This window comes from Pseudopipra pipra, chromosome W, assembly GCF_036250125.1.
Source record: "Pseudopipra pipra isolate bDixPip1 chromosome W, bDixPip1.hap1, whole genome shotgun sequence".
Classification (NCBI taxonomy): domain Eukaryota; kingdom Metazoa; phylum Chordata; class Aves; order Passeriformes; family Pipridae; genus Pseudopipra; species Pseudopipra pipra.
The window spans coordinates 1778489-1800601 of NC_087580.1; the positions used below are offsets into that span (position 1 = coordinate 1778489).

The 22113-nt window shown below is 34.5% G+C and overlaps 1 protein-coding gene across 1 annotated transcript; it reads left to right on the top strand.

The window, feature by feature from the left end:
- Nucleotides 1–291: 291 nt before the first annotated feature.
- Nucleotides 292–21434, top strand: LOC135404346 (dynein axonemal heavy chain 5-like). The gene is made up of 15 exons (XM_064639078.1): nt 292–446; nt 882–1064; nt 5821–6064; nt 7090–7204; nt 7641–7831; nt 8729–8850; nt 9290–9439; nt 11063–11308; nt 12618–12837; nt 13472–13677; nt 14013–14216; nt 14805–15020; nt 15852–16064; nt 19387–19618; nt 20962–21434. Exons 2-15 carry the CDS (start codon nt 912–914, stop codon nt 21111–21113), a joined length of 2664 nt encoding a protein of 887 aa, XP_064495148.1. The 5' UTR covers nt 292–446; nt 882–911; the 3' UTR covers nt 21114–21434.
- The last annotated feature ends 679 nt before the right edge of the window (nt 21435–22113 follow it).

Sequence of the window (22113 nt, forward strand, 5' to 3'; positions counted from 1 at the left end):
GAGTAGTTGCACTCACAGGATGTAAAAACTGCAAATGTTCAGTGCTGCTTTGCTTCTACTTTTGCAGTTGCAAAATAGAAGTTTAGTTCTATGAGATCTGAGAGAGAATATTGTAATTTGATGCTACCTTTTCTTGTGGTCACAATTCTCACCTTAATACTAGTCTACTCATCAGACCATTGTTTTTTGCAGTAATTTAAACAAAATGAAATAATTTATAAATATTAAAAAACCATAAAGCTCGTTAACTAGTCATATCATAATATATAGATCTCTTTTTATATTTTTAGATCACTTCTTTGAATCACAAGTATTTTAGAAATCATTTAGAAGACAGCCTTTCTTTGGGAAGGCCTCTCTTAGTAGAAGATGTTGGAGAAGAGCTTGACCCAGCACTGGATAATGTTTTGGAAAGAAACATCATTAAAACAGGTTCAGCTAACAAGGTAAAAATAAAACAAATGAGCAAACAAGTGGAAATGCCCCTTTCCTTCCCTCCCCCCACCTTTGCCCTTAACAAAATAACGCCTACTAAATATAGGACTATGAAAAAGTAAAGTAATTTAAATTTGATTAATGCTAATACAAAAAAAAATAAAAAAGTAGAGTTTAAGATTACAAATGCTCAATCTATTTAGTGTATAGAGTTCCTTATCCTTTTCCTTATGACAATTCAAAAAAAATGAAATAATCTGTGAATGGGCTACTTTAAGTGGTCCATAGGTATTCTCAGCAAATTGTTTGCATCAGTTGTATAATTTAAAACTGTATTTTTATGCCTTTAAACAAAAAAATGTAGCCCTTTTTCCTATATGAAGTATCTGAAAGAGTGTGTACTGGTTCTTGATATCTCAAGACTTCTTTTTAATACTTTTCTTAAGGTGAAAGTTGGTGATAAGGAAGTAGAAGTTATGGATGGCTTCAGACTTTACATTACTACAAAACTGTCAAATCCGTGTTACTCTCCTGAAATCAGTGCTCGAACCTCCATAATTGACTTTACTGTGACGATGAAAGGTCTTGAAAATCAACTCTTAGGCAGAGTCATTCTCACAGAGAAACAGGTAAAAGAATTGATTGTATCTGTTTTCCTGGTTGTACTTTTTACATTTACCTGTAGAATGCTTTACTTTAATTTTAATTTGTTACTTTCTATTACCATATTACAGGGTAACTTTCTGACTCTCTCTATTGTGATTATTCTTAATATAACCTATTTGTGATGATTTAAAAACTGGCACGGAAGCAATTGACTTATTTATGCGGAAGTTTCTATTTCTCTTTATTGTTGCAACCTTACCATGTTCACCTTATTTTTTTCTGCCTCAATGATTTACAACTTCATGAGAATGGCCTATGAAAAGGAAAAGGGCTTAGAATAAAAACTGATGTTCTTCTGTCTACACACTGTGGAGCTCAGGGCAACATAACCATGGATAGTTGGTGTCACCAACCTTTTGGTGAAAAGGATTTAGACTTAGCTACTTTCTTGCTCCAAGGGGAAACCTACTGATTTTGACTATGCAGATATATTAGTTGAGGAAGTCCAATTTCAGGATGACAATCCCAATCAACATGCCACCAGCAGTTCTGGAGAGAGGCTGATTGGTATTTTTTAAACTACTGAACACCTAATCCCTGTAGCTATAAAATCATGCAATGTTGGAGACACTATGACTGTGTATTTACTAAGATTTTGGCAATAGTTCCAGGCTACCTTCACTAGAGAGGAATGAGGTGAATGTCTTTGTTCCCTTAGTGTGGCATTTGTTGAGGTTCTCTTGTTCTTCCAGCACCACCTCCCCCCCTCGCCAAATGTAAGATGTTTCTCGTTAACGGTCTCAGTCATCTTGTTCATGTCAAGTAGTTGCATTTCATTCCCAAACAGTCCATGGATCTCATGAGAGAAATCACACTCATTCTGTGACGGTCTATATTTTGTCAGACAGGTTCATTGCACCATCAGCTTTGCTTCAACCACTGACAGCTTGACAACCCACTATGTAATGAAATTATCACTGTTTATCTGAAACATGCTGTGATGTGTATATTCACAAAGCCTTATGCCAAACTTCACTTCTTGGGCCTTGCAATACAGCACATTCCTTCAGATGAAAGTCAGTTTATCAACAAATTCCTCCAGTCATTGCAGTTTCTGTATGCTTGCTTGGAAGACACAGAAAGAGAGGAGCTTGACTTTTATCAGAGGTGCAAAGCAATAGACTGAGAAGTAACAGACTCAAGTTGGTACATGGGGAATTCTGATTAGATATTAGGAAAAAATAATTACATTGAGAGCGGTCAAAACCAGGAACAGATTACCCAGGAATCCAAGAACAGATTACTGTGTGATTTTGTGGAATTTCCATTCTTGGAAGGGTTCAAGACTCAACTGGACATTGCCCTGAGCAACTGAATTATTCGACATGCTTTGAGCAGGGGGTTGAACTAGCTAATTTCTGTAGGTGCCTTCCAAATTAAAATTATTCTACTATCTGGCTGTCTCTTTGCCACTAACAGGGAATGTCTAATGAGTGGACATACTACGCTTTCTGAACCAGATTCTCAGAGTAGTATACTCACTACTGTTTTGTTTGAGACCACCTGGGGGATATTTTTGCTAGATAAATGACAAGTGGGCTGCCTGACAGAAAGGGAGAGTTCTATAGAATATACGTACCACTTTACAGTTTACTTTGCCTCTGTTCATACATCCTGTGGTTCAAGGTTTCCTGAAGAGTCAATTTGAAATATCCTGTGATCCAATACCTTTTTTTCTGTGGTATCTAATTATGCATCTTTGGGAATTTGGGCATTCCTCTCTTAAGTGTCTGGATTCTTGCTACCTTTTGTAGCCTTTGGAAGGGAAGTGATGGAATTGTTTAGCTGTGAGGCAGTTTGCCAAATGATTTGAGCAGTATCACTGCTTTGTGATATCCAGTGTTAGAATGTATGTGAGGAAATTCTATCCCAAAAAGAGATTATTTCTCTGAAATTAGTGTTCTTCAGGATTTGCATGCACATTTCTATCCTTCTTGCCATTCCACTGTCTCTGATACAGTTCTGATCTTAGAAAGAATGAGATTTAGACATGCAAGAAGGAAAAGGAGTGTTTACACCTCATCATTTGAAGTTTCTGCAGAGTCTAACTATCTGCTACTGTGTTGTTTGGTATGCTCATTAGTAAAATCTGTGTCAAATACATTTCACAGAATTGATTGATTACTGATAAGAATGCTGGTACTGATTTCTTCTCTTCTATCAGAATGTTAAACCAATTCCAAGACTGTGAGTGAAGCATGAGAAGGTCAAAGGGCAGCTGGCACATCTGTATAAATTTAATTATACTCTATTTCATGGAATAATTGGATTTGAGAGACTTGATATATGTCTGAATGTAGTATAACATGTTATTTTATTGATATCCTTATTTTGATACATTAGCTGTTAAGAAATTTGACAAAAAATTTTTTATTTAGTGTCATGGATATGTCAGATTAGTAGTGGAGTTATAACATGCAAGAACTGTTTATGGGTTTTTGAATTTTCACATTCATATTTCAAGATCTGTGCTGGAAAAAGGCTCAGGATTCGTAAGGAACAAATTCTTGTACTTGTGAATCATTTTTGATAGAATGATATAAGCTATTTAGCAGCTTTTATATTTTATGGATATTAACAAGAACTAGCGTACTTTGTTACAGACTGTAAAATGTCATCTGCTTGTGAAAGGAATTCCATAAAGCCGGATTCAAAACAGCCTCTTTGATGCAAGTTCCTTAAATTTATGTACATGGCAACTTGGCTTAGTTTTTCTTCATCCTTGCTGTTCTGACTGGAAATTTTTGAAGTTACGAAGAAAACTTTTAACTGTGTCCACTTTCTGATCTGCAAAAAGTATTTTAAGAGCTTAATAGATGGATTTTTTTCACTAAGGTTCTCATCTAAGAATCCTTCACTTTAGTTTGTTAATTCTGTTTCCAACTTGTTTCTCAGGCTCTTCTTGTGCGGAAAACAGCTTTCAGTTTTTAAAATGCATTGCACTCCAAAGTATGTTTAACCTTTTAAACTGAACTCAGCAAAACGTGAAACTTAATTTGGCTCAGCATGTTAATTATTATATTTAATTGGATGCTAACTTTCTTTTAATACTATACTTTTAAAAAAAGGTTTCTGATTCATCAAACTTACATGATGCTTGTCTTGCTTCCTAAAATTGTTACCTGTTTTTCTTTAGTTTCACAAGGCATCAGTTGATTAAAATGCAGTTAACTGTAGTTTTCTTGTCTGTTTTCATCAGTTTTTGTCAGAATCTTTTGAATCTGTAAGCACATCTCTTAAGTTATGTGGCATTTACATTATTCTATAATGACTGTAAAATAATATTTTCTACCTGATGATGATGTTTCAATGTACCTTTTGTACAAGTGACAAGAAAAAACCCTAAATCTGATACTAATACAATGATTTTTCTTAATTTCCTTTTTAAGGTAAAAGGACATTCTTTGAAAGAAATGAATACTTGAATTACTTAGGAATGTAAGGAGAATGTAGGGTGAGAAGACCGCAAGTTTGGAATGCGAGAAAACAAAATAGCAATATCCAACTTGTAACAGTGTTTCAAATCTGTATAAATGAAGGCTACTCAAATGTGGGAATAAACCCTTTCCTTAAGCCTTGCTGAGGTCTCAGATCCATTAAGCCTCTAGTGCTATTTGAGAGGTTATGTATTTCTTAGTGTTGTCCCTGTTTATTTGGAATATTAGCAGCCAGTGAGCAGTGCAGAAGTGGACTTGGCAAAGGTGAACACACAACTTCCAAGTTAGTTCAAATTGTTCACCAGACCTTTGTAAACAAAGAAGGAGTACTTCTGTAGACATAGCCAATATTTCTACCAACTGGCTCACTTACTGCTGATTCATATCTTATAAAGACTCTTAACCCATCCGGTCTCTATTCTTTCTTTTTATTTCACTGTAATGTATTGAAACATTTTGTAATATTTCAATAGAGGATTTTTATCTCTGAGCAATTAATTTGTAATAAGTTTTTAAAGGTTAATTTAAAAAGTATTATAAGAATGAACTGAAAGGACTATTATCTGTGAAGAATATTTTTTTTTAGATATTTCAAACAGGTTTGGTGTTTTTTTTAATGTGAAACTGTTGATTAACAGGTGTCCATCTTTTATATAAGAGCACTGGAAAACAAACTAGGTACATAAACCACACAGACTATATTATAAAAAATAATCAAATAAACACTTACGTTCTACATATTTTCTTAATCAATGAAGCATTTTAGTGAAAGGCTTCCATCATCCCTGTTTGATGGAAGAATATTTTCAGAGGCACTTTTTGAAATATTTGCTGCTTAATTTGATGACTTAGGATGGCCATTGTAACTGAGACTAAATTTTCAATATGCTGATTAAAAAACAAGGCATAAATGAGGATGAGATCAGATGGAGTGGAAAAAAAAAGTCCTATACCTGGAAAGGTCTTTGCACTTGTCTTTTCTGAAACAGAAAGGAAAGAAAAACAATTACTATTCTGAGCATCTTATTCTTTTAGGGCATGATATGAGGATGTTCCATAGTATTTATTGAAAAGAGTTGTTAATGCCTACTTATGTAGCCGGTTCAGAAACCTGGTAATAGACCTTGTGTCAGAAATACCACTGGAATTCTTACCCCCAAATTACTGCAGTTACTCTTGACTTACACTGTTTTAGTAGGATCAGTATTTTTTAAACTGTTTTATTTTGCTTTTATTTTTGATTGATTTTCTGTTTTCCAAATATTACCACGTATTTCAATAGGAATTAGAGAAAGAAAGAACTGATCTTATTGAAGATGTGACTATGAACAAAAGGAGGATTAAGGACCTAGAAGATAACCTTTTGTTCCGACTTACAAGCACTAAAAGTTCTCTGGCAGATGATGAGAGTCTACTAATTGTATTGACTGACACTAAGAAGACTGCTGAAGAAGTAACAGAGAAACTGCAAACTTCTGCTGAAACTGAAATACAGATCAACTCAGCCCGTGAAGAGTATAGACCTGGTGAGTGAAGGTAGTGATGAAAGACAAATGGCTTGACCACGTATTTAAAACATCAATACTCAGAGTAGGAGAAACAGTAGGATAAGATCAGGAAGACCATAATTTGTGGGAAGGATCTTTGTTTTCCCATAAGTAAAATGTATCTAGGAAATGTCATATTGCGTGATCATGGAGAAAATATTCAATGTTAAGGTTCATGTGGAATTTATAAAATGGAGTGATCTATTCTCATTGTAGACTTCCCATTGCTCTATATACAAGTGTGCTGGTCTTTAGGGTGTTTAGGTAACTGTATGTTTGAGTTCAACATGTTGACACTCTTTTACAGGCCCAGTATATTGGTAAATCCTCTTTATATCTGTTCTGATGAATGCTTCATCATTTCTCCATAAGTTATTACAGTCAGCACATTTCATCTGTCTTTTGGATTTTAACTGACAGGTGAAAATGTGAAAAAAGTGGAGGAAAAAAAGGAAAGCTCTCTGGAATTACCTGCATTTTAGGGAAAGTATGAAATGGTACAGTTAGTGTATAAGAAAGCTTTGCAGAATTTGTAAAACCTTTGTATTTAAAACTAATGACTACTGAAAGTAAGTTAAATCAGTGCTGGGTAAGTTAAATCAATATAGTTCATTTGGCTTTTACATGACTCCTATAAAAGTCTGTAAAGAGAAATTTGTTTGGACATTCAAACAGTACTTCAAACAACCATAATTTTTATATGTTCTACTGACAATCTGAACATTGCAGTGTACCATCCAGCTGCTCTCCAGATATGCTCATATTTGAAACTAGGCTTTACATAGTATGCATTAATTGCAGAAAAGATTTTTTTTTGCTGATGTATAAATGAGGATTAAATGAATAATTTTATTGCTTTTCTATGCAGTAAAGAATACAATAACTCAAGGAACTTCAGTTATCGTTATCATTAGTATTAAACCCACTGTACATGTTGTAGAGGTCTAAAGTTTTCTGCTCTGCATTTCTACTTCGAACACATTCTTGTTTCTTTTCTTTTTCAGTTGCAACTCGAGGAAGCATCTTGTACTTCCTTATTACTGAGATGAGCATGGTCAATGTCATGTATCAGACTTTGCTTCGGCAGTTTTTGTGGCTTTTTGACCGCTCCCTGGCCAGGTAATTTAGCTAACAATAAGTTGTATTTACCCAGTCCTGGAGGTGCTTGTAGTACAATAAAGATTTGTTGTAAGCTAATATCAGAAAGAAGACTTGCTTCTTACAGTCTTGACCATGAATTGTCAGTTTAAATACCCATAAGACTTCGTCTGTTAGTTACCAAGGCAACGAATCTTCTAATGTACTTACAGTCCTTCAAAATTCGGCATTAGACAGTTAAAAACTATTATACTACATTGATTTTCAGGTATGCAAAAAGGCTTGATCAGAAATTATTTTTTTTTTTTGTTGTTCCTTCAATCTGAAAGTTGTTGCTAGCTTGCTGCTGATATTTTATGCTTGTGATCTGTTATCTTTCATGTTTTGAAAATACAGAACTATGGCTTTTTGTCATTTGCAACTGCAAACATTCAACTGCAGACCTTTCTTCTGACAGGTCTACCAAGAGCCCTATAACCAGCAAGAGGATTACTAATATTATTGAATATATGACATATGAAGTGTTCAAATATACTGCTCGAGGACTCTATGAGGAGCATAAATTTCTCTTCACATTATTGCTTACTTTGAAGATTGATATACAAAGAAACAGAGTGAAGCACGAAGAATTTCTGACACTTATTAAAGGTTGAAACTATGGAACAATTTTAAGTAGAGCATACATATTATTATAGAAAACTTTGGTTATTTCTCCAAGCCAACCTGCTTCTTTCTTTTGTACATTAGAAGCCAGTCAATTGTAAGAATACATGGTTATCTTTCTGATCTGGTGACAGATAACATTGTATGGTAGTTCTAATTTATAGCAGCACACTGAATATTGATAAATATATCTTTGGAATATCTTTTCCCAAAAAGCATTTATTTCCAGGCACATTGCACAAAAAAACCAGTAAAGCCTCAAAAGGTAAATTGGTTAAGAAAGACTACATTTAAGGTATATAATATAAGAAAATATTATAAATTAACCAAACTATAAACTCTGCTTCATAAAATATGGTGTGATTTTATAAAGTAGAAAACCCTTGTAACCTCATGATTAAAAATCTGGATTCTTGTGTTTGGTGTTTTCCTTTTATTTTGTTTTTGCTTTCTTTTAGTTTCAGTTGAATTTCAAGGAAGGCAAATGTATACATTGGCAAAGTTGTTGCATTATCTACATCAACAAAAAATCAAAGAAAAAAACATTGAAATGAACCCAAAGCCAAGTTAATTCTTTTGCAGTAAAACATAGATTTATTTTGTAATGAGAAGCTGTTCTGGATTTTAAAAAATTATGTAAATTTAGATGAAACATAGGATTTGAAAGTAAATTTTGCATATTACCTAACTCAGAAATTTCTTTATGACCTTCCTTAGTTATTAAGTCATATTTCTCCAGTTTGGGAAAGCTTAATCATGTGAAATAGTCTTGTAGTATCTAGTTTACATTTTCCAAAGGTCTTATTTTATTTATTATTTCTTTGTTTGTTTGTATTTGTGTCTCCAACAGTTCTAATTGTAACTAAGTTCAATTTCTTGCAGGTGGTGCTTCTCTAGACCTTAAAGCTTGTCCTCCTAAGCCAGCTAAATGGATTCTGGATATGACTTGGCTGAACTTGGTGGAGCTCAGTAAACTTGAACAATTTTCAGATATTCTTGATCAAGTATGTAAGAGCTTTTAAAATTAATCTCTCGTTTGACAGTGATTGTCTGGTAGTGATCAAACCATGTGGTGGAAAGGGTGTTCAGTAAATTCAACACTTGTATGAACAGTTTTAGCGGACACTGAGTGTATTGCAGCTAACTAAGTAAGTAGCATTTGGTATATGTTAAAAGTAATGAAAAATACTGAGTAGTAGCTCTTTTTTTCAGAACATGAATGCATAAAGGTGTTGTTGCATTCTGTAATTCCATACTTAAAACCTGGAAGTTTATCCTATAATTTTTAATAGCCTTATTAAACCTGTGTACTAATATTGCTAAACAAATGTCTGTGTGTGGATAATGTGTCTCTGACTATCATTAAAAATTTGTGACCTAGTGGCAGTGCAAATATGACTTGTCTGTTTAGTGAGACTTATTCCTTTGATGACATAACTGCAGATTTCCAGTGAAGAGAAACAGTGGAAAATCTGGTTTGATAGTAAGAATCCCGAAGAAGAATTGGTTCCCAGTGGCTATGGTCAATCTCTGGACTGCTTCAGACATCTTCTTCTTATCAGATCGTGGTGTCCTGACAGGACCATAGCTCAGGTACTTTTATATAGCCAACATGGTCTATTTAGGTATCACTAGAATAAATAGTTACCAGATTGCAGTTCAGTGCTGTTTTATGTAATGCTAAGCACCTTCCTGTAATGGACCATTACGTTGCGTTTTCTGAAATTCATTTTAGAAAATTTATGCATTTATTACAAGGGCAGCATTAGCAAAGTTATTCTAATGAATTGAACAAATATTATCCAATGATTTCACTGTGGAATAGGATTTCTGCTGGAGTCACATGTGTTTATCCAGATCTCTTTATCAGTTCAGAAGGTACTTTTCAGTGTCCTTGCTTACTCCCTGGAATTTTAGAAGTGTCCCCTTGTTAGGCTGAAGTAAAATATTTTAGTGAACTCAGTTGTCTGAGGGAAAAGGAAACATGAAAACAATTTAATTGAGGAACCATTTCCTGCATGGAAGAATTAGACCCATTTTGGAAAAATCTGTATTAAAGTCTGTTTGAAATTTTTAATTTAAAGCCATCTATTTAAAAAGAAGATAAGTATAAAACTGAAGGTTATTAAACAGACTATTTTAAAGAAAAATCAACTTCTAGGAGCCTATTTTTAATCTTTATCTCCAGTGCAAAAGAAAAAAACAATTGAATTCCTGGCAATTCAGAGCAATTAATGACAAATTATTGAAATTGGAATGCATCAGTAAAAGCGTGGTATTAATTTTATGGATGCACATCTTTAGACATTGTGATTGGATTCACAAAAATCCCATAGGAAGAGAAGTCAGTAGGTTAAACAGTACTGTCTAAAGAATATCTCTATGATGTGTGCTATATGACTGAAACAGATCATGCAAAATTAGTTCCTCACTACTGTTAATGGGAACAAGATACACTTTCATCTTACAATTTTATGAAAGCTGATAGTTCATCAAATGCTTAATGCTGAATATCTTTTGTCTCTGAGAAATAACCCAGAGGTATTAAGGGGAAGATTTATCCAAGATGAAAGCATTGTAGTGGGAAAGAGTACAAGAAAGATCATCTCAAAACTGTTTGAATGAGCCTTTCTTATTTCTCAGAAAAGAAAGAACAATAATCTAAAACTTCTAAAGATAAATCAAAAAGAAATAAAAGAGATGGTCTTCACCTGTTCCTCTGGATCTTTTACTTACTGATAGTTATTTTCATCATTACTACTGTTAATTCGTTGTTTGTTTAACCATGAAGGTGGAAAAGGCTTAACAGCTTTGAAACCCATCTTTAATGCTTTCCTCCTTTTTTCCTAGATTTGAAGGCTAGGAGTCACACTGTCTAATGGAGATATGATATGTAAAAAAATTAATTTTTTCTGAAGTTTTAGAGAGGTTATTTTTTTTATAGTGTAATTATAGGTATTACCTATAACAATACATGCAGATATTTGTAATATAATAATTATTTTTAAAATTTTAACTGGTCTTATAATGCTGTAAGAAATAACACCATCAAAGACAGTATGATGTATTGACATGTAAAAATAAACTTGTTGCATATTTTTATTTCTGGTATAAATTTTTATCAGTCTTTGCTCTTCAACTGACTTATTGGTTTACACTGGGAAGAAAACTATTAAATGGTTAGGTCACAGTTTAAATTTGCCCTTTTTAATATAGGCAAGAAAATACATCACTGAAACTATGGGTGAGAAATACGCAGAGGGAGTCATCTTGGATTTGGAGAAAACATGGGAAGAGTCAGATCCACGTACTCCCCTCATTTGCTTTCTTTCCATGGGCTCTGATCCTACGGACTCAATTACTGCTCTGGGAAAAAGACTAAAGACAGAAACGTGCTGTGTTTCCATGGGCCAGGGACAAGAAATCCATGCTCGTAAACTTCTACAGCAGACAATGGCTCATGTAAGTGACAAAAATCTGAATGCTTTTTGTAGCTGTATTAAACACTTAGAAATAAAAATCCTGTCATGAAATAAGGTTGTTTGGTGGGTAGTTAATGCTAATGCAAGAACCTATATTTATTTATATAAATAAGTGTCTTAAGTGATAAAACTGTCTTTTCAGTCATTTAGTTGGCCATAACAAGTTTTTTGATACTATACAGATGTTTTTCATTGAAAATGGAGTGTTTTGCATATAAAATAGAGTTTTTGTTGTAGATTGCTGACTGATAAACGTAGTTGAATTGATTTTTTTTTTTGGTTACATGACTAGTAAGTATTCTTGAGCAAGCACTTCAGAACATTTTTTGTTTTGTATTTTTACTAATACAAATGCATTTTGTTAAATCGAGAAAATTAATTTCAAATATACTATTGATAGCTACATAAACTTGAGAAAAACAAGGTTGTGTAGCAAAATATTTTGTATTGCTGTAGTCTGGATTTGTACTTGGGAGGGCCCATCTGGTAGCACAGGCATTTTACAAGTGAAACGTGGAGCAATTAAAGAACAAAATTATCTGTATGAGAAAGAAAAGGTGAGATGTTCCAATTTAGCATGCTTTGCCCCTCAGGTGATAGTACTGCTGGGCCTGCTGATGTGAAAAAATTAAGTTTCTTACACTCTTGTGTTATGAGCTTCTTCCCCGTCTGTATAACCTATTTTTCTTTGACTTTTGCCTCTTGACAACTTGGTTCTTGTTTGACGACTCCTCATAAAGAGCTAATTAGCAGATCAGATGAAAAGAAACTCATTCAAAAATAGGGAGGAGGAGCACCTTTTGTTTAGTTAAGAGAAATGCAGTTATTTTCCCTCATTGTCTCACATATCCTCTTAATGAAGAGGTATATGAGATGTCTATATGTAGTATGGGAATTCATATGAGAAAGTTTGATACCTATTGATTGATAACAATAGATTAATTAAGTATGTATATGTGGCTATTTTCCAAGCCTGGTACCCTTGTGAAGAACAAGGTTTAGCAGCTTCCTCTATGGAGCTACTCCTGAGCTCCCATATGTAAGCCAAAATTTATCAGTGTTTATCAGCAGTATAGTCATGGGAAGGTATGTTTTAAATGTACTGACATGGAAAAGGTAGAGATTTCTTGAGAAGAGCAGATGGGACAACTAAGGACCACTTCTTTACATGAAAAAAACAAATAAGCTAACACCACCTCCAGAAGGAAAAGCCTGCATCTTAGCTCACAAAGGGTGATTTCAGTTTGTGAACAATGTTGATAACTTCATATTTTGTTGTTTTAAACTAGGGAGGTTGGGCACTTCTGCAAAACTGCCACCTTGGACTTGACTTTTTGGATGAGCTGATGGACACTCTAATAGAGACAGAGAATGTCCATGAAAGCTTTCGACTATGGCTGACAACTGACATTCACAAACGGTTCCCCATCACCCTACTTCAAATGTCTATTAAGTTTACCAATGAACCACCGCAAGGGCTCAGAGCTGGGCTAAAGAGAACATATGGTGGTGAGTGCTAGAATGGCAGCGATTTAAAACCAAATTTTGGACTTTGGTATTTTTGTGTGGTCATGTTACAGCCAATATAAGCTAATATGAGGGACTGATCACAATTATGCCAGCACATATCTTGGTCCCTGTTTTGAGCTGGAAGTTCTGAAAATTAAGAAGAGAAGGTCTGCTGAAGTTCTGTTGCCAGAGCTAATTGGACAGCAAAACAGGAAATGCTTTTTCTTTTCTCAAATTTTGGCTTCTAGAATCTTAGTTCAAAGTGTTCGAATCTTTGGTCTTCTTCTGTCTTTTGGCAGAAAAATGATGTGTTAATATTTGCTGGCAATCAAGTGCTCTTTACATTACATAAAGCAAAGGACAAAGAGTCTGTGTGGAAAGCAACTTTATGTGAATTCAGCTATTAGTAAATTGTGGGTTTTTTACCCTGAAGTTTACTCTTTTAATTTGAGCAACTTAATAACATGCTATAAACTGTCCCCAGCATAGAACACTTTGTGGGACAATAATTAGACTCTTGGGAGAGGCAGGGAGCCAACTTAAGATCTCTAGAGTGAGATTTTAGCACTGATTTGAAGTAGTTTCAAAAAGGACTATCACTGTGATTCTTATTAAGTCCATTTACAATCAATAGGTGTCAGCCAGGATTTACTAGATTCCAGTAAAATGGTACAATGGAAACCAATGTTGTATGCTGTAGCCTTTCTACACTCCACTGTTCAAGAAAGGCGCAAGTTTGGATCTCTAGGTTGGAATATACCCTATGAGTTTAATCAAGCTGATTTCAATGCTACTGTGCGCTTCATTCAGAACCACTTGAATCGCATGGATACCAAGAAGGTATGAATGCTTTTGTGGGGAAGGTATATTAAAATGATAGATCTTTATAGTAGTGGAATGGATATAAATGCTTCCTAATAACTGAAATACAAGCATGATTTTAACTTGTTTTCTTTCCCCATAAACATTTAGTATTCCAAGTGTACGTGTATTAGGGCAGCAGACTTAAATTAGATTTTTAATCCAGTGCACCTTAAATTTCTATATTAACCTGTATGTTAAACCCACCCCCCCAGCCATCTCAGAAATATAAATCTTAGAAGTACAGACCTTTTCAATGCTAATTGCATCAATTAGTTAAAAATGGGTGACTGTATTTAAAATACTCTTTTCAGGGGATCTCCTGGAATACTGTTTGTTACATGATAGGTGAGATCCAGTATGGTGGTCGTGTGACAGATGACTATGACAAAAGACTCATGAACACCTTTGTAAAGGTTTGGTTCAATGAAAATACATTTAATCAGGAATTCAGCTTCTACAAAGGATACAGCATACCTAAATGTACTATGGTGGATCAATACCTTCAGTACATACAGGTTGGTAAATCAAAGCTAATCACTTGTTTCTCATGAGTTTCTGATTCCCTGTATTTTTTCTTTTCTTCTGAGTGCCTGTATTTTGTCTTTTATTCATGGATTCTGCATTGATTTCTAGCATTCTGCATATCTATTAGTGACAACTAATTGTTTTGATCAATGTTATCGTCGTCATGACAGGAATATTTTCTTTTTCCTGTGGTTTGATTGAGTGACTTATCTAGAGGCACACAGTTATTGAAGAGGGTAAAAATGGAGTCCAGACATTGCGTATAACCTCACAGAAATAAAAGATGTAGATATATGAAAGAAAAAACTTACTATTAAAATAGCACATGGATGTTAAAACTGAATTTGTTTGGTGTGATTTGGGCTGTGACACAACAAATAGACCACGGCAAGTTATTTCCCTAAGACTGAAGAAATCTAGCTTACTTTACAATGTAAGGGGGTTTTTTTCTGTTTGTTATTTGGTTTTGCTCTATGTTGTTTTTTTGTTTGTTTGGGATTTTTTTTGGGGGGGGAATTTTTTTTGATTAACTTATAAATCCATATCCAGTTGTGCTCTTCTTATATTTTACTATATAGAGCCTTCCTGCTTATGACACACCCGAGGTGTTTGGTTTGCACCCCAATGCAGATATCACTTACCAAAGTAAAGTTTCCAAAGATGTATTGGACACCATCCTCAGTATCCAGCCTAAAGATAGCTCTGGTGGAGGAGGTGAAACTCGAGAGGCAGTTGTAGCCAGACTGGCTGATGATATGCTGGAAAAGCTTCCTGCTGATTATGTGCCATATGAAGTGAGTTAATGAAATCCTGTCAAAAACATTTGCTTCATCTTGCTTTTTATGGATAAAAAAAGAAAAACCAAACAACTTTTTTTAAAACATGTTTGAATTCATTCATACAGGCAATACTTCCAAAATATGCTGTAGAGAAGTCTGACCAGACTCTTAATGTTTATAATGAGATCACTAAATGTGGACTGAAGTGCCTTTGTAAGAACTTTTTAAGAAATATTAAACCATTTAATGCCTATGTTGTCATTTGTACTATAGAGGAGGTAGAATCATCAGCTTTTGACTGAGGTTATTGACACTATAAAATTTCTAGTTATGTTCATGCAGTTGTTAATTTGTTAACATTACTAACTTTTAATTAAAAATTTATCAGTGAGTTTGGTTAGAATACAAAACTGCCTGGTAATGTGATAATTCCCAGGCATTGCTGATTAATAGTGCTACTATGTTGAGGCAAAGTAGCTGGGACAATTACTCCTGATTGGCTTGTGTGAAGTGAACCTTGGAACTGTCTTTTGGAATTACATCTGAATGCCTTGAAATAGGGTTAACAGCCCACATGCTTTTTAAATGAGATTAGCTCATAGAATGATATACAGACTAAATCATGAGTTAGACTAAAACCACAGCCAATCTCATCATCCTAGATTTCTCTTGAACAAATCCTGTATTTCTGTCTTGCAGAGAATTCAAGGGAGGTGCCAAACTGACCATTTAAGTCCATAAATAAAAGTGTTACATCCTAAAAATCATACTAGTGCCTAATCTTGACATAAGGCCAACTTTGTTTTTTTCACTTTTATTGAAGGATCTTTGATTTTCTACCTACAGGTAAAAGAAAAACTAAAGAACATGGGACCTTTTCAGCCTATGAACATATTTTTGCGACAGGAGATTGAACAAATGCAGAGAGTTATTTCTTTAGTGAGAAGCACTCTGACTGATCTAAAACTTGCCATTGATGGGACAATCGTTATGAGTGAAAATTTGAGGGATGCTTTAGACTGCATGTATGATGGAAGGATTCCTGCTAGCTGGAAAAAAGTACGTGTACATCACTTGTTATGAAAAGAAAAAAAACCCTATTTCTGAAGAGCTAGGTTAAACTGTTAGACTTATAGTAAATACTTTTTTTCAATCTGTATTTTAAAACAGTGTTAACCAGAACTGTGAAACTGCTGGAATAGATTTTGTGCTAAAATAAACACAGTCAAAGCAAGCCGTCTTTCATTTATAAAAGTAGAAATGAATGTGGGGTTTGCAGGTATTTCCCATTTTAACAGCCTGTTGCATGTTGACAGGATAAAAAGCTAGAGAGAAGAGAGTAATTTAAAATGTGATGATGGATTTTAAAACATAGCACCCACATTAGTGGACTACACTGGTGCTATTCTTTGAGTTTAAGACTTGTAGTCATATCATCACAGAATAGTAGACACTGGAAAGGACCACACTTGTGAAAGTGGGGTCAATTAAAGCAGGTTTCTCAGGGGTCTCCAGAATCAAGAGTCCACAATCTCTCTGGGCAACCTATTCCAATGTTTGATCACATTCACAGTAAAAACCAACCAACCAACCAGCCACCAGCCAACCAAATTAAAAAAACCCTTAGGTTTAAATGGAATTTCTGACATATCATCTTGTGCCTACTACCTTTTCTTCTATAACTGACAAGGATCTGGCTTCATGTTCTTCCATTCTCTGCACACGAGGTATAAATATTTATAATATCTCCTTTGAACCTTTTCTTCTCCAGGCTAGACAATTCCAACTCTCAGAAACTATTTTCAGGGACAGCTAGAGCTGTTGATGGCAACTGATGGAAAGAAAAACGGGGAGGTTTTTTCATTGTTTGTTTTTACTCACAAAGTGTTCTCGTGGTACAAAACCTGGACTAAAGCAGATGCTTCACAGCACAACTATTCAAAGAGACAAACCTGATATCTCCACATTGTCTGAGATCAATTTTCCCTAGCTTTTTTTTCAGAGGAATAAAAAACCAGAACAGTTTTGGCAGAAATCATGTTATCTTGATTTATTGATCTTGGGATTAAAAAGGCATGTATACTATTTTTCTTCCTAGTTTAAACAGCTATCTAATTTTCCAAAAATGTAATAAAATGAACAATTACTATGGAGAGCATTATGCATGTGTAAATGGAATAGTAGGCATGAATTTGAAGAAAGAAAGACTTTGCTTCGGGTTTCAGTAGGATGCAATATTTAAGCATCAGGTTAAAAGTCAAGATATGAAAGATGATCTTCAAATATCTCTTGCTAATATTATGTTGTTTACTACCATGTGAGGAGTTATCTTTTCTTGACATGAATATGCTATTTTAAAAGATGTTTACTGTTTTTAGGCATCTTGGGCTTCCAGTACTCTTGGTTTCTGATTTACTGAGCTTCTAGAAAGAAATCACCAGTTTTACAAGTGGATTTTTGAAAGTCGACCAAACTGTTTCTGGATGGCAGGGTTTTTTAATCCTCAGGGATTTTTAACTGCAATGAGGCAGGTAAAGTGGGTTTGAAGTCTCATTCTGCTTATATATTTTTTTACATACTTTTAAAAATAAAATATATTGTGTGATAAAAGATGAATTAAAACACGTGACTCCATCATGTCAACAGGGAAGATACGTGACTATCTTAACATTTCCTGAGTGAACTGTTCTTCCTTTGCACGTACTTTTTCAGTATTTCAACCACTAACATGTTAAAATATACTTCTGCATTGACCAAGACCCAAATAAGTAGGGGCTACCTTACATCATTATGGAGAATGATTGTCTCATGTTTCCATTGAAGTATCCTTGAAAATGAGTGTTAAGCCATTTATTTCCCTCCCCCTTTTTTTTCCCCTTCTTTTTTGCTCTGTGTTCAATACTTACCTGGCTGGAGATTGGGCAGAAAAACTCATCCCAATTCATCTTACATTTCCCTTCTATAGTTCAGTAGCTGAACTATAGAAGGGAAATCTTTTCACAAACTGGGAAAGACTTTATTAGTGGATATGAGATTTGATGTATTTGATAATGTACATATGGCTGTCAGCTTGGTGATTGTGTTGGTTGTTCAGCACGCTAGTTGCATTTGACAAATGGACTACTTTTTACATTAAAAGGAAGCAATAAATACCTGTGTTGGTCAGCATAAAGGGACATATTGGAGACAATAAGCGTCTGGAGTATGTGAACGGAAAAGAATACTCAGGCAGGAATATAATGGGATCTCAGGGAAAACCCCCAAACTTTTGGAGGAGAGAATGAAGATTTGTGGAGAAGGAAAAATCTCCCCTCTTAGGCTGAGATCTGAGTAGTGTAATCTGAAGTTCTGATTGGTGACTTGTGTTAAAATTGCAGGAATAGCCTTGGAATTATGTAACAAGATATTTCTTTTGAGTAAGCAGTCCTAAACCACAAATTTTTTTTGCACCCAAGCTTGTGGAAAAGGTTTAGTAGAAGGATTTGAAAGAGCTGGAATCTACAGAACTTTCTGGTTCCATAAAAAGAGACTGTGGATACATAACAACCTAATATCCCAAGTAAATACCAAAGTGACCTTCTGGGCATTGCTATGTGGTGAAACAAATAGAAATGAGAAAGATGAAGAGCTAGAATGCTCATTAACTATAAATCTTCTGTTCTTTTAAAGCATCTAATTAACTGCAATAAGGGGGAAACATTAATTCCCATTACTTCCAACAAAGATCTTGGAAAACATTTACAAGACTGGGATGAAACTTTGGTTTGCCATAACTTAGTGACATGGGATAGTAAGGACTTGGGCAACTGGGAACTGAGTCTTTTCCAGTGCATTAACTAATAGACTAAATTTGAGGTATATGTTAAATCTTAAGCATTTCTATCTTCAAGTGTTCTCTGTTTTTTTTGTGGTTTTTTTTTTTTTTTTTTGCATAGCTTTAGAGCTGAGTAAGCTCATTAATAAGAATTCACTTAGTGCAGGTGCAGGAAAGGAAAGGTAACCCCAGAAAATATATTTTACTTTGCACATGCAGTTAATGTTTTCTCATCTCATCAAATCTGTGAAATTTTAATATTCACAAGATGTGGTTACCTTTGGCATTCAGTGGTTGTGTTATTACTTAGTACAATCTTAAAGTATTGTATATAATAGAAAGATTGAAAATGAAATATAGTAGATAAAGTACTGAAAGCTTTTTTTGTAGTGCCATACCATCAGTACCTCAGAGACAAGTCAAATCGCTGTAAACATGAATATTATAAAAAGTTGGAGTTTTTGTACAGAAGAGGATAGGTTATGACCATACAATATAATTGGTGGGGAAAATGGCTCTGTGCATATGCGAAAATGTAACCTTCTAACTTTTGTCTGGATTGGGCAGGAAATAACAAGGGCTAACAAAGGATGGGCTCTTGACACTGTAGTGCTGTGCAATGAAGTCACTAAATGGATGAAGGATGATATCACAAGCCCTCCTTTGGAAGGTGTCTATGTGTATGGGCTGTATTTGGAGGGAGCTGGCTGGGACAGAAGAAACATGAGACTGACTGAATCTAAGCCGAAGGTGCTTTTTGAGATGATGCCGGTTATAAGGATATATGCAGAGAATAACAGTAAGTAATTGTATTGTAAAGGATGTTATTTTGATAGAATTCATTATTTAACTACATGGAAATCTTTTGGGCTATAGGGATTTCATGATGCTGTTGCTATTCATTGTATACATATAAAATCTTTTTCAATGGGAAGTCTTCCCAATCTTCCACTTAAAGTGTGCTTTCAGACTTCCTTGGTAATTGATTATGGGCACTTTCCCCCCTAATTAGATAGATACCTTCTGGTCTTAATGGCGTTAATAACTTTTTAACCCATTTACAGGTGAACTGTACATGTTGACAATATGTGACCCAGATTTAGAACATCAGCATTCATATAAATAAACTCTGTAACCTCTGTAGCCTCTGTAACCTAAACCCAAATAATCTCTTTCTCACATGCTAAATGAATGTTACATATATATATATATACAAAACATATAACCACGTATACACAACATAAAAGATATACATGGGGTTGTACATGTCTATATAAGGTGTTTATAGAGAACATGTTATATAATAAAAATGCATTTTTTCCTGGATAAGACTGCTTTTGAGCTAACAGAGGCAAGCAAGAGGTAGAGTGAAGTGGTGGAAAATGTTTTGTCCTTGAGGCAAAAAATGAATGTAAGAATGGGAAAGAAACTTGTGCGGCTGAAGGACAGTACTGTTATGTGAAAATGTGTAATTTGTGTTAATGTGGTGGTTTTTTCCATATAGAATAGGAAATGCTGTTGAATAGGGATGTAAAATAGGATAGAACTATCCACCACAGAAGGTAAAATTGGAAAAGTCTGTTGAAAAGCATTCCACCTCTAAAAGCAATGCTTGGTTACATGCTATTTTGAATAGTTGATCTTTTATAAAAGGCATGATCAGCAGCCAAGATACTAAATAATGAACACTGAAGTACTGAACTATTGACTAGACCACTGTTCTAATTCTGAAGTGAAGTAGTTGACGACTTGTATTCTCAAATACTACATGCATTTCAAAATAGGGCATTTTTTATTTTGACATAATATATTGGTAAGGAGTAATGTTCAGTGGGAAGATTGAACTAATAAGAACACTAATTACTCTAGTGAGTCCGTTTACATTTCTTACCACATAGAATTCCTATGTGCTGATTTTAAATCTCAAACCTACAGAAATTTCAAACCACATATGGCCTTCAGCTGGCATTAGCACAGTAATGAAAAGTGTGAGAATCCAGTAAAAGTGTTTCTTGGTGCTGATAGAGAGGAGTGTCTATTGAACTTTGACTCAGTTTTCCATATGCCTTATGACCAGTCCCTTAGGGTCCTGTTTTGTCAACTTAGTTTAAATTGCTTTTTATGTCTCTTCTGTCTTTTCAGCTGCAAAAGATCCACATTTGTATTCATGTCCAGTCTACAAAAAGACCAGTCGAACAGATGTGAATTACATTGCTGCTATAGATCTTAAAACTCGTCAGCCTCCAGAGCACTGGGTACTGCGTGGAGTAGCACTTCTGTGTGATGTCAAGTAACGTTAAAGAAAAAAAAAGTTTCCAAGAGTTCTTTTCTGTTTTTAAATGTAAAGATCAATCTGTAGTTAGATATACAATTGAACACTTCTAAAAGTATTATTTCTAAGGCACAGACTCCATTATGATAGTTTTACAAAATTGTTCTCAATAAAACTCTACAATAGGCTTATAAATGCTAAATCTTAGAGTGATATTATGTTTGATGTCTTTGACAAATCATGACAAATATTTAGTGTTCCTGTCTCCTAAATGTGCATAAACAGTCCTCCTGTGTGCTTAATTCTACCTTGAATAAAGATTAATTGATTTGAATGTTGTTAATTTTTGGTAGTAAATATTCTTGTATCAGGAGTTTTTTTTTTTTTATTTTGGGTGTGTGTATCTATGGAAACTTAAGCCCAGTTGCTCATTCATATTAGTTGAAATTTCTCAAGATGATGTTCCAAGACTTATTTCCTAGCTGATAGTTTTTAGCTTGCTTGCTGTCTAAATAAGGAAGGTGACACTGGAAAAATGTCACACGTGTTTCACTACTTGGAAAACAATGTCATTGTGTTACATAGGAAAACAAGCATTTGACAGCTGCCAGAATTCCTTACTCTCTTTTTCATGACTTATAAATATGTAATGGATAGGAAGAAAATAGTTCCATAAGAATGACTGGATATTTTTTTTTGTGTGCCACTATACCAGATTTGAGTCAATCTTCATCAAGGTTATTAGTAGATGGGGTTCTGTTTTTTTTTTTCTTTCTACTTTTTTACTTATGTGCTGCAGCCTTTTTTGTTGTCTCAGCTAAATAGAAAAATTTTCATGTAGGAATATATCTTAAAAGAGAAATGTTAGAAGCTCTATTTATTGGACACTTGGCTTCACACATCAAGTAGAGTTATTTAATCATTAAAAAGCCAGTGTACTTTTGCTGCTGAGTTCAGTAGGTTGTGTATCTTAGTGGTCCACTAGTCATTCCCGATAATGGCTACTGCAGAAGAGGAAGCAA

What these genes read in the sequence shown, in the direction of transcription:
- LOC135404346 (XM_064639078.1), top strand. Translation starts at nt 912, where the DNA reads ATGGATGGCTTCAGACTTTACATTACTACAAAACTGTCAAATCCGTGT. An exon ending in CCGTGAAGAGTATAGACCTG is followed by an intron (nt 6,065 to 7,089) that starts GTGAGTGAAGGT and finishes TTTCTTTTTCAG; the next exon opens with TTGCAACTCGAGGAAGCATC. An exon ending in GATATATGCAGAGAATAACA is followed by an intron (nt 19,619 to 20,961) that starts GTAAGTAATTGT and finishes CTGTCTTTTCAG; the next exon opens with CTGCAAAAGATCCACATTTG.